The following is a 13,555-nucleotide window of genomic DNA, read 5'->3' as shown; positions in this document are numbered from 1 at the left end:
GACTTATGTACTAGTGATAATTTTTAGCTGTTTCCAAGGCAGGTATTTGGGTGGTAGTTGCTGTGGCCTGTTCCTCAATGGTAAGACAACATCAACCGTTATCCTGAGTAGGATTCCATGATACAATTGCCTGAGTGAGCAGGAGTCTGGGCTTGATCTTAAAGATGACACCAAGCATGAAGAGTTTCAGTCTTTGAAAAAGCTGCGAAAATGGGAAATGGAAGGGGAGGTGGGAATGCTTTAAAAGGCCATTTATGTCAGGAATACAAATCATTGTATAATTCTACCTTTACCTGTCAAGTACACACACAACTGCTGAAGACCATTATGCCAGGTATGAACACAGAGAGAAATATGCTACTGGCAAGTTTGCTACGTATTTTTATTACTAAACTGTATAAAATTAAGGGGAAAAACATAATAGGAGCAAACTTTATACTATATAAAATCACAGAAATTGTATTTTATGGTTAAATTGTGGACAATAAGCTGTAACATACAAACATATATTTTTGCTCCATTGAAAATCTAGTTCACCAAGGGTTTCTTCTTTAGCAAACTTTATGATCAGCAAGGAAGTAAAAAACTTGAGGGGAAATACATGTCTTCTGGTCTGAATTAGTCACTGACATAGTCTTTTCTAGTATAGTATTTGAAGCAGGAGGGAGTGCTTTAAATGCTTCAACCCATTTAACCTTAATTGCTCAGTTTTAATAGACATTTGCTAACTAAAGGAACCAAATTATAGCTTGAATTAGGCCTTACTAATCTTAATTAAAAGCTCTACTTTATAATCGGAAACAGCCTATGTTTAAAACACTGAGCCTTTCTTAAATGGCTTATTTTAAAATGCTAAGGCCCTTTTGATAATAATTGTTTGGACTGAATCCGGGTAACCATTATTCTCCTTATACTGCACTTAATTAAAAATATCTCCTCCATGTGGTTTTGTGCAGTCTGCTGGCTGTAAAATTGTTGGACTGGTAGGGGGTGGGATTACTTTACTTTTCCTGGGGTAATTTGAAAACTCGTTGCTGCCCTTTGTTTTAAAAGTTTTCTGGGGTCAAAAGTTACAAAATTAATACGTGAATCAATACAAACTAATGTTTATCAGGCACTTACAGCCATTAATAACATGCCCTCATAATTAATTTATTTTAACATCCAAGCTGTGGTCAGACAGTTGGTTTTGGTCATTGCACTCCTTCCAGAGACCTAACTTTCAGTAAAAATAAAGTCTATTATACTGGGAGGGAGGCAGGTCCTGGCTCTATGTGTTGAGCATTTGGGATAGGGACAGAGTTTCTCTTCATTTCAAGGGTATCTGAAGAGGACAAAGGGTGAATTTCATCTCTGCCAAGATGAGACTCTGTAGTACAGATCACTACACTTAAATTGCTTTATTTTCCCTTTATAGTTGATGGAGAGAAATTTCCTTAATGCAGTTTGCCTTGTGTCACTGGAGGCAAAAAAAAGGTTGGATAAGTCGTGTCCTGAAAATAAAGAGTCTCTGACACAGATGGGGAGCTCTCCAGTGGAGGTGTGTAAAGCTGGGTGAGGTGTACCTGGGCCAAGGAACCTGCAGCTGGGAGGTTCAAAGTCCATTAAAAATTAGTGAAAAAGGTTCTGTACTTGTGAATTTAACCAGGACAGGGGATTTTTAAGCTGCCATGTGAAATTCATCCTCCCAGTCCCAGTTTTACATTTCTGTTCTTTAATTTAAAATTGACCCCTACCTCTCCATCACAGGCATATAGTTAAACCAAAAAAAAAAAAAAAAAATCAACCTCCCACAACTTTGTTTTAGGAGAGAGCTGATTTTTTGAACTCTGTTTTCTTAGAACTCAGACTCGAGATTTTTCTTAGTGCATCATGTCCAGGAAGCACTGCTGAACTGTGTGATCATACCTTTATTTAATTCACATTGCTTTTAATTCCAGCAGCTGCATGGCCTGCTGCCATAAACCAAACACAAATTAAAAATCCTTTACACCGAGTCTGTTAGACCTTTATGTGCACTTGGAAATAAATTCTGTAAAAAGTCACTCGTGCCAGTCATGGAGATGGACAGAACTTCTTGAATGTCAATTCTCAAGGACTCTCAAGTCACTTGTGAAAAACTAATAGGTACTTGGAAAAGCTTGACCTGGATGTTTAAGCTGACTTTAGATGGCTACAGTGTTAAACCAGGTGCTGTGGCTAAACACCCATAATCCCATTATTTCATTTTTGAGTCTTTTGCTGAGGGTGAAGTCCTGTGTTATTCATGGGTGAGTTAAATAATCAGGCCTTGACACCCTGTTTTTAATGGATAAGCAAGGATGTTGTAGTGTGCTCTCTCCTGGACTTCTGTTTATGTATCTTAGGACTATGCTGGGGTATATTCATTGTATTTCTAAAAGAGGGATTGTCTAGAAAGAGGGGAGGGAGGAAGAAGCATGGGGGATTCATCAAGAACATTTCAAAAAGTGACATCTCTCATCTCTAGTCTTATATTGGCTGTACTGTCCAATTAAACAGTTTGGGTTGGCTTTTTTTTTTATTGGGTTGTTAATCAAGTCTTTAGGCAAGATATTGCTGCAATTTGCTTATCTGTGTATAATAAAATGGCTTTGTTGTGATAGGCTTCTCATGAGAAACCATCTAAATGAGAGTATTGGGAATAAGTTTACAGGAGTAAAGAAATATTTATATAAACTTACCCACTTTTATCCCTCTGCTGTTGGGGAGGAGATCTATTGGAGTTGTACACTGCTTGGCTTTTTATGGTGCGTTCTGTGAATCATATTCCAAAAGTAGTATTTGAATAGTGCACAGGATTTGTAGGTGTTCTTTTGGTTCTTTCTATCTAAAGTTCTCCCCAGTGTAACAAACATATATAATAACAAAAAATTACCACAGGAAAATTTCCAGGCTATGAATATAGATGCTCTTCAATTTGCAGCAAATGCCCCCATTACTGTTTCCATATCTGCACTTGCACTCTTTTTCCACTGAAGAGCATTAATGGAAGCTGTGTGTACTTTCTAGTACAGGATATTTGAACACTGGAGCAGAAATGTCTAATTTTTCTTGGCAAAGCCAAAATTGCATCTGTTTGCTTTATCTTCCTTTCTTGTCCAAACATCAGATGTAAGCACAGCTTGTAAATGAAAATATTTGATGATTCACAGGTCAGCAATTGTGTTTTTCAATTTTAAATTTCATCCTCACCACTTATCCTGGATTTTCCTCACTGGGAAGTAGATGTTTGTACAGCCTGGCTTCATCTAACCCTCACAAGATAAGTGTGTAAAAATTCATAAATTCCTGTTCAGAGAGGCTCTGCCATTGCTTTCTTCTCTAGTGGTCAGAGACTCCATGCAACGTTTTGAGAGTCTGTAAAAGGTTATGATGTAGGAAAAGCCAGTGGGTTGCATTAATATTCACTGTCTCTACATCTCTGTCCTCGCTGGGCAGTGGGTACACATCCAAAGGTCAAAACCAAAAGGCTGCTTACCACTGTTGGTTAGATTTTCTCTGTGATTGTTTGTCTCTGGTGATAAATAGAGCTCTGGCTCACAAGACTGATTTCTGCCTGGCCTTTTAGAAGACTGAGGAGACCCTGCATCCTGACTGATGGACTCTCCCTGCGATTAAAATTTTATAACTGTCAGCATGTATCAGTAGGACGGGGTTCTTTGTTCCAGGAATGAAATAACTGGAATCCAAAAATTACATCAGAGTAGAATTTGTTTGCAAATAAAACCCTTTTGCATTGATCTGCTACAACAACAGCCAGGGCTTCTTGTTGATACTGGCCGGGGCCAGGCTTTCAAAACATGGCAAACGTTCAATCTGCACACCCAGGCAAACTGCACGGCAGGTACTTTGCACATTGTGGGGACAGGATCGTTGTTAAGGAGCTGAGAGGCTGTGCCAGAATTCTGAGCCTGCCAAGTGTTTTGGCATCCTGAAAATAGCTCCACGTTTCCTGATTGTGCAGCGCCCCAATTCCCTGACTTCTGGCGGAGGCAGCTCTTAGAGCTGGGAGCTGTTTGGGGCAGTGCTTGTGTGTGCTCATAATTAGGGTATGGTCGTTATCATCACAGGTTTGGTGAGGTTTCACTTACTGAGAGGGGGTATTCTGAAACAAACCTGTAACAAGTTCAATTTGTCATTACAGGAGCAAAATGTGACTTGATCATCCCAAACTCTGGCATGGTAACAAAATCCGTAGCCTAGTAACCTTTTCACCTTTTATATGATGCAGAGAGCTGGAGGATGATGGACAAAAATGGCTTTGAGGTTTTTGTAAGCCTGTGTCAGATTAAAAACAAAAATAATTGTAAATCTTTGATCTGATTTCTATTCAAGTTAATCTTCTCAGATCTTTTTGAAGTGAATGTATCAAGCTCGTATGGTTTAATGTAGGGCCATCTCAATTAATTTTACAGTTTGTTTCTTAAAAATGGTGAGTACCCACAGCCCTGCAAGGGACTCACAAGAAAAATCAATACTTGCCACTCCTGAAAACATAATATACATATATATTTATATATATGTGTGTATACTAAGTATAATGCATCTGGAGCATCTAGGCTGGAGCACTGAAATATTTTTTAAGAAGACCTACTATCAGTACACACCACAGAAAAGAGAAGGAAAATAAGAATCCCCAGGACTATTTCCTGGATAAGAAAAGTGTAATGTGAAATGATTAATGTTGGAAGTTAGGAAACATGCTGATATTAGTCCATTCCCCTTGCCAAGGGTGCTCTGAGTTTTAATTTCCGTGAAGTGTGAGGGAACTTCTGTTTCACTGAGTTTTAATGACCATTTTTCAGTGCATTCTGTGTGTGTTATAGCTTTTTCACCATCACGTAGACCTTCCTAGTGCAAATAAACATTTCTGTAGTTAGAAAAACTATTTACAGCAAAAATAAACAGAGTTATGCAAACCCAAAATGCTGGGAGGCCTTCACTTCGTGAAAGATGCTGTTGAGGGATGCTGTGAATTTGTCTGCATTCAGGGAGCAGGTGAGAAAATAATAAGCAGAGTTGGTTTCTTGGGCTTCATAAGTGTTGGTCTGGCATTGTCAGGGGACACAAATTCATGGTTTCCCTGTGTGTTATGTTTAGAAGTAGCTGCATGACTTCAGTAAATGTTGAAATGAAAGGGAGCCCTGAACAGGTGAGCTGGTAAACTTAATATCTGCTATGTGTCCCTTACAAAGCAGGAAGTTTGACCAAGTGATACAGGATGACAGGAAGCCCTTTATTTTACAAACCTTCTGTTCCCCCACATCAAGGGCCACAAAAAATAGGTTAATACTCATTTGCTGACAGGTAATAAAGAGATTTACTTCAGAATCGAAGCTTGGGATTGTTTCCTTTTGTCAGTGGACAGACATTTAAAAATGAAATGCAAAGGGAGGTTGCAGAATCTGAGAATATGAGGTGCCTGCAGAGTCTGGAAAAAAAAAGTAGTGGAATTATGTCTGTATCAGTGAGCTAATTTCGCTCCTTTAAACCTCTGCCTCCAAATTTATAGGTGCATTTTTCAACTAAAAGATCCAGGAACAACCTCCTGCCAGGACTTACTGAAATGATTATCATTAGGAGGCAGTAAGGTGCACAAAAATACACTCCCCCATTAGATACCCAAGAACTTTGAAGATTAGATGTGTAATCAAACATTTCCCATTATATTAAAAGAGGGGAATTGGGGTGGAAATGGCTGTGATTTAGAAGTGGTGGGAAAAATGCTGTCAAATGTCATGTTTCACATTGAGAACAGCTTGTGAACAGGAAATCTCTCTGCTTGAGCTTGTCAGGCATGGCAGCTACTAAATAAAGACAGACTCTAAAACTGCTCTGGGCTCTGCAGGTATCCATCTTTATTTGGGTATCTCACTTGCAGTTCAAAGAACTTGCAGCCAATCTGTTTAAATATCAATTAAGACAAATGTCAAACCGCAGCAAACTCCAATCAAGGGTTCAAGATGATAAATGCAGGATAACAATAATTTGGGATTTGTCTGGAAAAATATTTGCTATGAATTATAAGATTGCATTTTGCTGGCTGAGATGGCAAATGACACATAGGGATAATACTCAGATACATGAATAGAAAATATATTGTTCCCTAGGGAAAGAACTCTGCTTAATTATTTTTTTTCCCATAAATGATTTGAGCTATCCAAAGGTTTTAGACACCCAAAAAAACCTTCCACTGTATAAACCTAATGTTTATACCTAATGTTAATACAGTGGGAAGACTTGTCTAAACCTCCATAAGGTAAGATCCTGAGTGAAGTGGTCCATGTCAGGTGTTGGACTCCATGATCCTTGTGGGTCCTTCCCAACTTACAATATTCTGTGATATGATTCTGTAATTTATTTGATCTTCTCTCCATTCCTGCCCCTGGAGTGTTAGGTATGACTGTATAGAGTATTTAGGTGGCTGGCAAAGGGTACCAAATCTCAGCTTTCAGTTTATATGTTATTTTTAAATATATATTTTTAAATCTTGTTTATTCTCCTATTCTTCAGTGATAACTTTCCATTGGCAAAATTATCAGGAATACCCGAGGATGAATAAAGGGGTACATTCCTTTGTCTCTTGTCAGTTTGATGAGCTCATCAGTGTCCAGCCATTAAAAATGTTCTTCTAATTCTTTGCACTAGGAGTTGAAGTGAGGAGGGAAATGCACAGGGAAGAGAACGGAGACAGGAAACTGAGGAAGGGAAGGTGAATTTTAGAAAAATATAAGGAAGAGAGTCTCTAGAGACCGTATTTCTTATCAGTGGATGAAGAATGTGAAGGCCATTCACCAAAAATGTACAATAGAGCCATTCAGCTTAGATTTGCATTATCTGTTGCCTCGTTTAACACTGTGTGAGCTGAGGCAACTGAATTCAGCTCACAGCACTGGCTGCTTGATGTGTCTGGAATCTTTAAATGTGACTCTTTAATGTGATTCTTTAATTCTCTCTGTCTGCTACACAATACTTGAAGATCATTAACTAAAACTTGGAAAATAACAAGTGCTAAACACACCTGTGTTTTCTGCAGCTGATAAACTCAGTTCATGCACTTCATTGCCTCCTTAGAGAAGGATTTGTGTGCCTAAAAACTTGTCTGTTTGTTGTTTGGTTTTTTTTCCAAGCAGTGAAGGTGGCTCTTGAAGGCCACCCTTCCTCTGTGGGACTTGAAAATTTGATTCATGTTTCCCGTGCTCAGTGTAATAATAGGAAAAAAATTCAGACACAGGGCAAAGTAGGGATCAACAATGGGTGTCTCTGTGCTTTCTCTGAAATTATGAATTAGTAATTGGGGTTAGAGCACAAATATTAAACTTATATTAAAATACTAATAGTGAAGTCATATTCTACAGCCAGTGGTAAATGAGATGATGTCTCATTTGCCTTTCAGGTGTATCCTAAATGCTTTTAGGCAAGATAGTTCTGAATATAGGACTGTTCATGCTTTAAAAATGTGTGTGCTGTTTAACCAGCTGCACAAACCTCTCCATAGCTTGGTTTGTATTCCATTTTCCCCTCCTTTTTTCAGACAAGTACAAAGCATGATGAACTTTGTGCTTAGCCATCACAGAAGAAAAGGAAACAAATAAAGCTGCTACAGAGAACTTGAGCTTTTCTGGAAACTGTATGAAATGGCTTCCAGAAAAACAGCACGACAATACCACAGATTGCAACCAGATCATCTCCACTGAGCTGCCATGGCATTTTCATTTTAGTGCTGGTTTAATGCTGGAAAACAGGGGCTTGTGACATTTTTGAAGGAAGTTGTAAAATTGATTTTTTGTTGTTGTTCTTCTTCTTTGTGGATGCACTAATGGGAAAAACGTGGGAGAGGCAGTGCCCATGGTGGAAAGGCTCTGGAGGGATTTATACTGAATAAAAAACTCGTGCTAAACAACGTATTGGACCTGTTCTTTTTCTTCCTCCACTGAGAAACATCAGGCTGCTTGTTCTGATTTTCCCCTGTTCCCAGCCTGCCCACCCTTGACCTTGCCTCTTAGACTAGTCCTAATGGCTATCAAATTTTACAGTTTTCTTTGGCACAAGGGTCTTGAAAACATCATGGCAACTGGAAAGCTGTAAAAACTGCACTCTGTGTTCCTCTGATTCATTAGAGTGTAACGTTCCCAAGGTCACAGCATCTAAAGAATAAAGATGTGAACATTTATGAGTCAGAAAAGTACCTCAGGAAGAACCTGGTGTAACAAATGATAGATTTTAATTTAAGAAGCTTTTCATGGAAAGGGATTTTCCAGAAATGGGCTTTGCTCTGAGATGGAGGTTTTGTTTGGAGTAGAAAAATTGAATGAGTCTTGATATGTCAGCATTTTCTTCATAAAATGTGGACTGGGAGTAAAAGCTGAATTCTGATATCACAGAACTCAGAGAGAGGTGGTGTTTCAGCAGGAACATCATTTTCCCACCTGATCCTCCATCCATCAGGCTGAGTCAGTTCTTTCAAATTTTAAGGGTCGAGCTGAGCGGACTTCAAATACTTGTGAACATTTGGAAATGTGCTGGTGCTAAACCCTTCTCGAGAATCTGATCATTGGAGTGTCACCTTGCTTGGGTTGAGTGTTTCCCAGAGAGCTGAACTGCTGGAAAATTTGGCCTGCACATAACCAGAATGGGCTTTAATCCTGGCCTTTAGGTCTGGAACTGGTTCCCTTCTTAAGGAAAGTGCAACTTGATATGACAAATGCAAATGCCAGGGGTTCAGGTTGTCCAGTGTGTGTTGTATATCTGCTGGAAGTATATTAAATGTGGAATCTGCCGAAGACACAGTAAATACAAAGATCCCCATGTGATTTTTACCTATTTTAATGGCTTTTACAGTCCCCAAATCCAGTCATTAAGAATAAGATGCTGATCTGATTGGGATCCAGGACTTAAACTTGTCTGTATTTTTGTCAGTGTGCATGTAACTTAATTTCTGATTTAATGTCTCCATAGTCCCTCTTTCACTGTATTTTCTAGATAAGGATGAACACCAAAATATTTTTTTATTCAGATGCTGGAGAAATATGTGAATTTATCCATCAGGATGAACTTACAAAGATTTTATTATTTATTTTTCTGGCTGCTTAGTGGCTCCAGCTTCTTCAGGAGATATTCCACATCTGCAGAATATACCTGTGTGCTAACTTTTGTTTGTGGTTCTCTAAATTAGAAGCAACTGATGTGGGCAGACAGCTTTCTTTGGCTATTTATTTTAAAATGTCCAAGCACATCAATTACTCCTTTCAAAGTCAGTTGAAGTTTTTGTTTAGTAAATTAGCTCCAGATCTCTCCCTTGTATTACTAGTCAAGAAATACTTTAAAATGGGCTCAGATTTTACTCAATCCCCCACCCCCCCTTTGAACATCTTCTCTTGCATTGTGAGTGTTGGGATCTGTGGCCGTGACAGATGCCAAGATAAAAATTGTGCCAATGCACACTTTCCCATTTTCTGTGGAAATCTGTGGAATTCAACACTAAAAGCTGGATTTGGCTCATGGACTTCCAGGCCTCAGCCATTCTTTATTTTGCATGTCGATGCCATAAGGCTTCTGTGACACTTGAGCTGTGACACTCCTCCAAAATTCATCAGCTCCTGCAGACATTTGCTTTGATTTCAGTAGCTCTGCCCACAATCATCTGTGGCTGTGCTGACAAATTTTGTTCCGTGTGTTGTAATGATTTTGGGACATGCAGGAACTTAATGAATTGCAACTGTGGGGATGAATTTTGCTGGAGGTGGACTTTTTACTTTCTCGGCATAAATTCTGTGCCACCTTCTAAGTGAAGCTTGTTGCTGCTTGGAAGAGATGATTAGCACACAGTAAATTTTGTGGCACTGCTGAAAATGTTCAGGCAAAGTGGGAATCAGCATTTCCCTCACTGTTTTACTGTTGGTTTGTGTTTTGGACGTAACTTATTGTGTGCTGATGTGTCTTCTGTTCTCTGCTGAAACAGAGGAAATACTCTGATACTGGGAGCAGAAGAGTTTGATTCTTGTTTTTATTTTGAACATTTCTTAGCCAAGTTGTGTGTGCCCCTGGAAGAGCTGCTTCTCTGCAGGGTGGCCTTGGGAGAACTTCTGAGAGTGCCATCTCTTTGTTGCAAAAAACCACAAATTAAACCAATTTCTGGGGGAGTGTCAGTGTCACCTCTCATAATGAAAGAAGAGCCAACCCCAGTATGGGTAAGGTACATACACATCCCACCGGGCTGAAAAAGAACTGTGTCACTTAAAAGAAAACAAATTCAAAACAAAATCCCTGTATTTCAATATACAGGGATTGTAAATTAAGCACTAAGAGCACACTAAGCCCAGGTAGGTTCTCGGCAGAATATTGACATTATTTTAAGTGGCTCTACACCTTCTTAATAATTTTGGTGCATCTAATTCTTCTCCAGGACTCCTGTCATTCCTGCCACTGTAATAGCAAAAGAAATTAATTCCTCTTAGAGATTCCAATACACTTGCAACTTAGGGTGATTTCTCAATTTTAAGGTGATTTCTTCACTAAACATCCCAAGTTCCCTGTCTGAACGGCCAGAATTTACTGGATTGAAAACTATGGAAGTGTTTTGCCAGTGCAGATAAAACTTTAGGTTTCCCTTTGAGACAATTTCGAAGTTGGATGGCAACATTTCTTTATTTTTCTCTTGTTATGGTAATGCCTTCACGGTGAAAGACAATTATTAAGTGATCACCTGCTAAAAATGTTAAGGATATGTAGTTGAAGCTACAAATTTAGGGGGGAGAGATTGCTTTCTGAGTTAGAGGTGTTTGGAGTCCAGATTGATACACCTTATTCTATCAATTACAGGAAAAAAAAATAAGAGGATATGAGCTCCCCAAAAGGAAATTTTGAGTTTTACAACAGGCAAAATTAAGAGCAAGCTTGCAGGTTTTGTGTTTAAATGTACCCCTGCTGCTTTTACTCTGTATTAAGCTTTCTAAGGAAGCCTTATCCTGGCACGTCAGGTGTAATATTCTGTCCGTAAATTATAGTTGATCCACACTTTCACTGAGGCATTCTTCAAAAATAAAGATGCACCTTCCTCCAGGTATGTGAGAAGAGAAGGTGGGGTGGTGGTCACATTATTTGCTCTTCTCTTGGCAGCAGGGGCTTGAAAAAAGTTCAACATTTGGACTTCGAAGGCTTTGTGAATGTTTTTCGTGAGGTTTTCTTATCTACTTTTTTTAGAGGGAAGTGGGAAAGTTTTTTGTGGTTTTGTTTTTTTGGGGCTGTTTTGTTTTGATTTTTTTGAGAAGGGTTAAATTCACCATTCTTACCCCCTTGTTGCTTTGCTAGCAATAGTGGAGATAGAAATTCCATCAGCCTGCCAGGTGAAAGTCTCTTATACAGCAGTATGGTTTTGAAGGGGGAAGAAACATGAAAAAACCCACAGCATGGCTCTAAAAAAGAGTTGGGATGTTTGGTTCCACCTCTAGTTCTGTACAGCTATTGGGGTACAAAAGGGAGAAATAATTTTCTAATCCTTTTGCAAAATTTATTGTGACTCGAACTCCTGAGAAAGAGATGAAAAGAATCTGCTCCTTTTGTTACTTTTGTGGTTTATTTATCTCTTACATTGCCTTTTCTGTAACTTGAGTATTTATATTATAAGTATTTATATTACATGATCACCCTGTGCTCCAAATCACAGTGCGGCTTTTTAGAAATAAGAATTATATAAGGGGCAGACATTCAAAAGGTTTCACATTTCTTTGATTTTACTTTTATTGCCCCTTCTGAAGGCTCTCCCATTGCTTATTTAAACAGTCCTATTTGATTCATTGTTTGAAAAAAGGCAATTAATAGATGAATGGAAATTGTTAGTAAAGGACGAGAACTTTCTGAAACAGAACAGTGGTTGAAAGACCAGGAGGTTTACCTTTAGGTAATTTTGGGGGGAAGATCCTTCCTCCAGCTTCTTATTTCCAGTATTTCTGCGGTGCTGAGTTATGAAGTAGCTGATTGGTTTTGCAGATAAAGCCAAATTTGTAATTTCAGGCTGCTTGGAGATTGTAAAAGGGGGGCTTCAGAGCTGCTGGAGGGAAGTGGATGGAGACCTGGGCTACTCTGAGTTTAAGGTGGATTTCTGGGAGGGACCAACGTGAGGGGGAAAGCTTGGGAAAAAAACCACAAACCTAATTCAGAAGTATGTCAAGCACCTCTGCAATGGCAGACACATTTGAAATGTTCTGATAATACTAACCAGTGAGTTGCTAAAAAGATCGTTTTATCTGTTTATCATTCACTGCCTAAATTAGGGAGAGTAACTGGGGTTTTTGGTGTAGCACACCACAAATTTAGGCCTGAGAGTCATCAAGCCGTGAGGTCATCTTTAATTATTTATGTATTTTTAGTTGGTTGATGTGCACCACTGAATGGTTCACAACAGTGACTGTGATGCTGATGTTCCAGGTGTAAGCCAGAATAGAGTCTGTGAAAAGAAGAAAGTGTTGCATTTTCTAGAATGAGTGAAGAAGTGGTTTTGGGGTTTGATAACAGGATTTGTAGTTAAGGCAGAATGCATCTCTCATCATTCTTGATACTCTTTCAAATACAGACCAGATTACAAAAAATAGAAATTTCTATTATGTCTTCTAAAACACTGGATTTTTTGTGGTTCTTCCTGTATGTGGATTAATATAGAAAATTATAATTGTCTTATTTTTTATTTTGGGAAGACAGTCTTTTGTTATAAAAGGCACACCTTTTTCTCATGCCATATTAACAGCATGTTTCAGATGGTTGTTTGTTACAACAAAACCAATGTTTGAACTCATTGTCTGCTTACTTTAAAGTCAAAAAATACCCCCCTACCTTTTAACTACAACAATTGTACCAAAATCAGGTGTTTGTTTTTAATTTTTGACAGCATATCACTGTTTACTGTGATGATACTCCAGTTATTTTGGGAAGGAGTGTTCCATACATTGGCTTGCTGTTTTTCAGTTGTGTATATTCAAAATATATATATATATATAATATATATATTCAGTATATGTCTTTCAGTTGTATATATTCAGATTCCCTGACCATGTGTTGGATGCAGATTAGGAATGTGCACATATTCAAAAAAAAAAAAATTGGGGAAATTTTCCTGTATTCTTAGCACTCTTTTTTTAAAACAGCTGTTTTTTCCCTGCCCTTGTGTTTCAGACATTGATGAGTGTGAGAATGACTTCTACAACGGGGGTTGTGTCCACGAGTGCATCAACATCCCAGGCAACTACAGGTGCACGTGCTATGACGGGTTCATGTTGGCCCATGATGGCCACAACTGCCTTGGTGAGTACTGAATTCTGGCCAAAAAAAAATCCCATTTTACGGCTCTGGCCTCACCTGTTTGCTGCATTTTGTCATCTGGTGTGTTTTCAGGGAAAGACTTGATCCAGATCACGCTGAGCTTAAGTTTCTGTTGACCCCAGTTTGGTTCAGACCAAACCCTTAAAACTGTCACTCTTAATCCCAGCACATCAAAACAAGTCTTTAATATCCCATTGCTGAGGAAAACCCTGACCACCGA

The 13,555-nt window shown here is 38.7% G+C and overlaps 1 protein-coding gene across 3 annotated transcripts in view; it reads left to right on the top strand.

The window, feature by feature from the left end:
• Window positions 1-13,555, top strand: part of SCUBE1 (signal peptide, CUB domain and EGF like domain containing 1) — a 175,454-nt gene that overhangs the window by 14,148 nt on the left and 147,751 nt on the right. For all 3 annotated transcript variants that reach the window (XM_027730171.2, XM_039382978.1, XM_027730169.2), the window contains exon 3: window positions 13,189-13,317. In XM_027730171.2, coding sequence (XP_027585972.1) covers window positions 13,189-13,317 — 129 coding nt within the window. The remainder of the gene's footprint in view (window positions 1-13,188; window positions 13,318-13,555) is intronic.

This window comes from Pipra filicauda, unplaced genomic scaffold, assembly GCF_003945595.2.
Source record: "Pipra filicauda isolate LSUMZ 115617 unplaced genomic scaffold, ASM394559v2 scaffold292_size926685_pilon, whole genome shotgun sequence".
Lineage (NCBI taxonomy): Eukaryota > Metazoa > Chordata > Aves > Passeriformes > Pipridae > Pipra > Pipra filicauda.
Note: the sequence above shows the minus strand (reverse complement) of the source record. Positions and strands in the feature narration are given on the sequence as shown.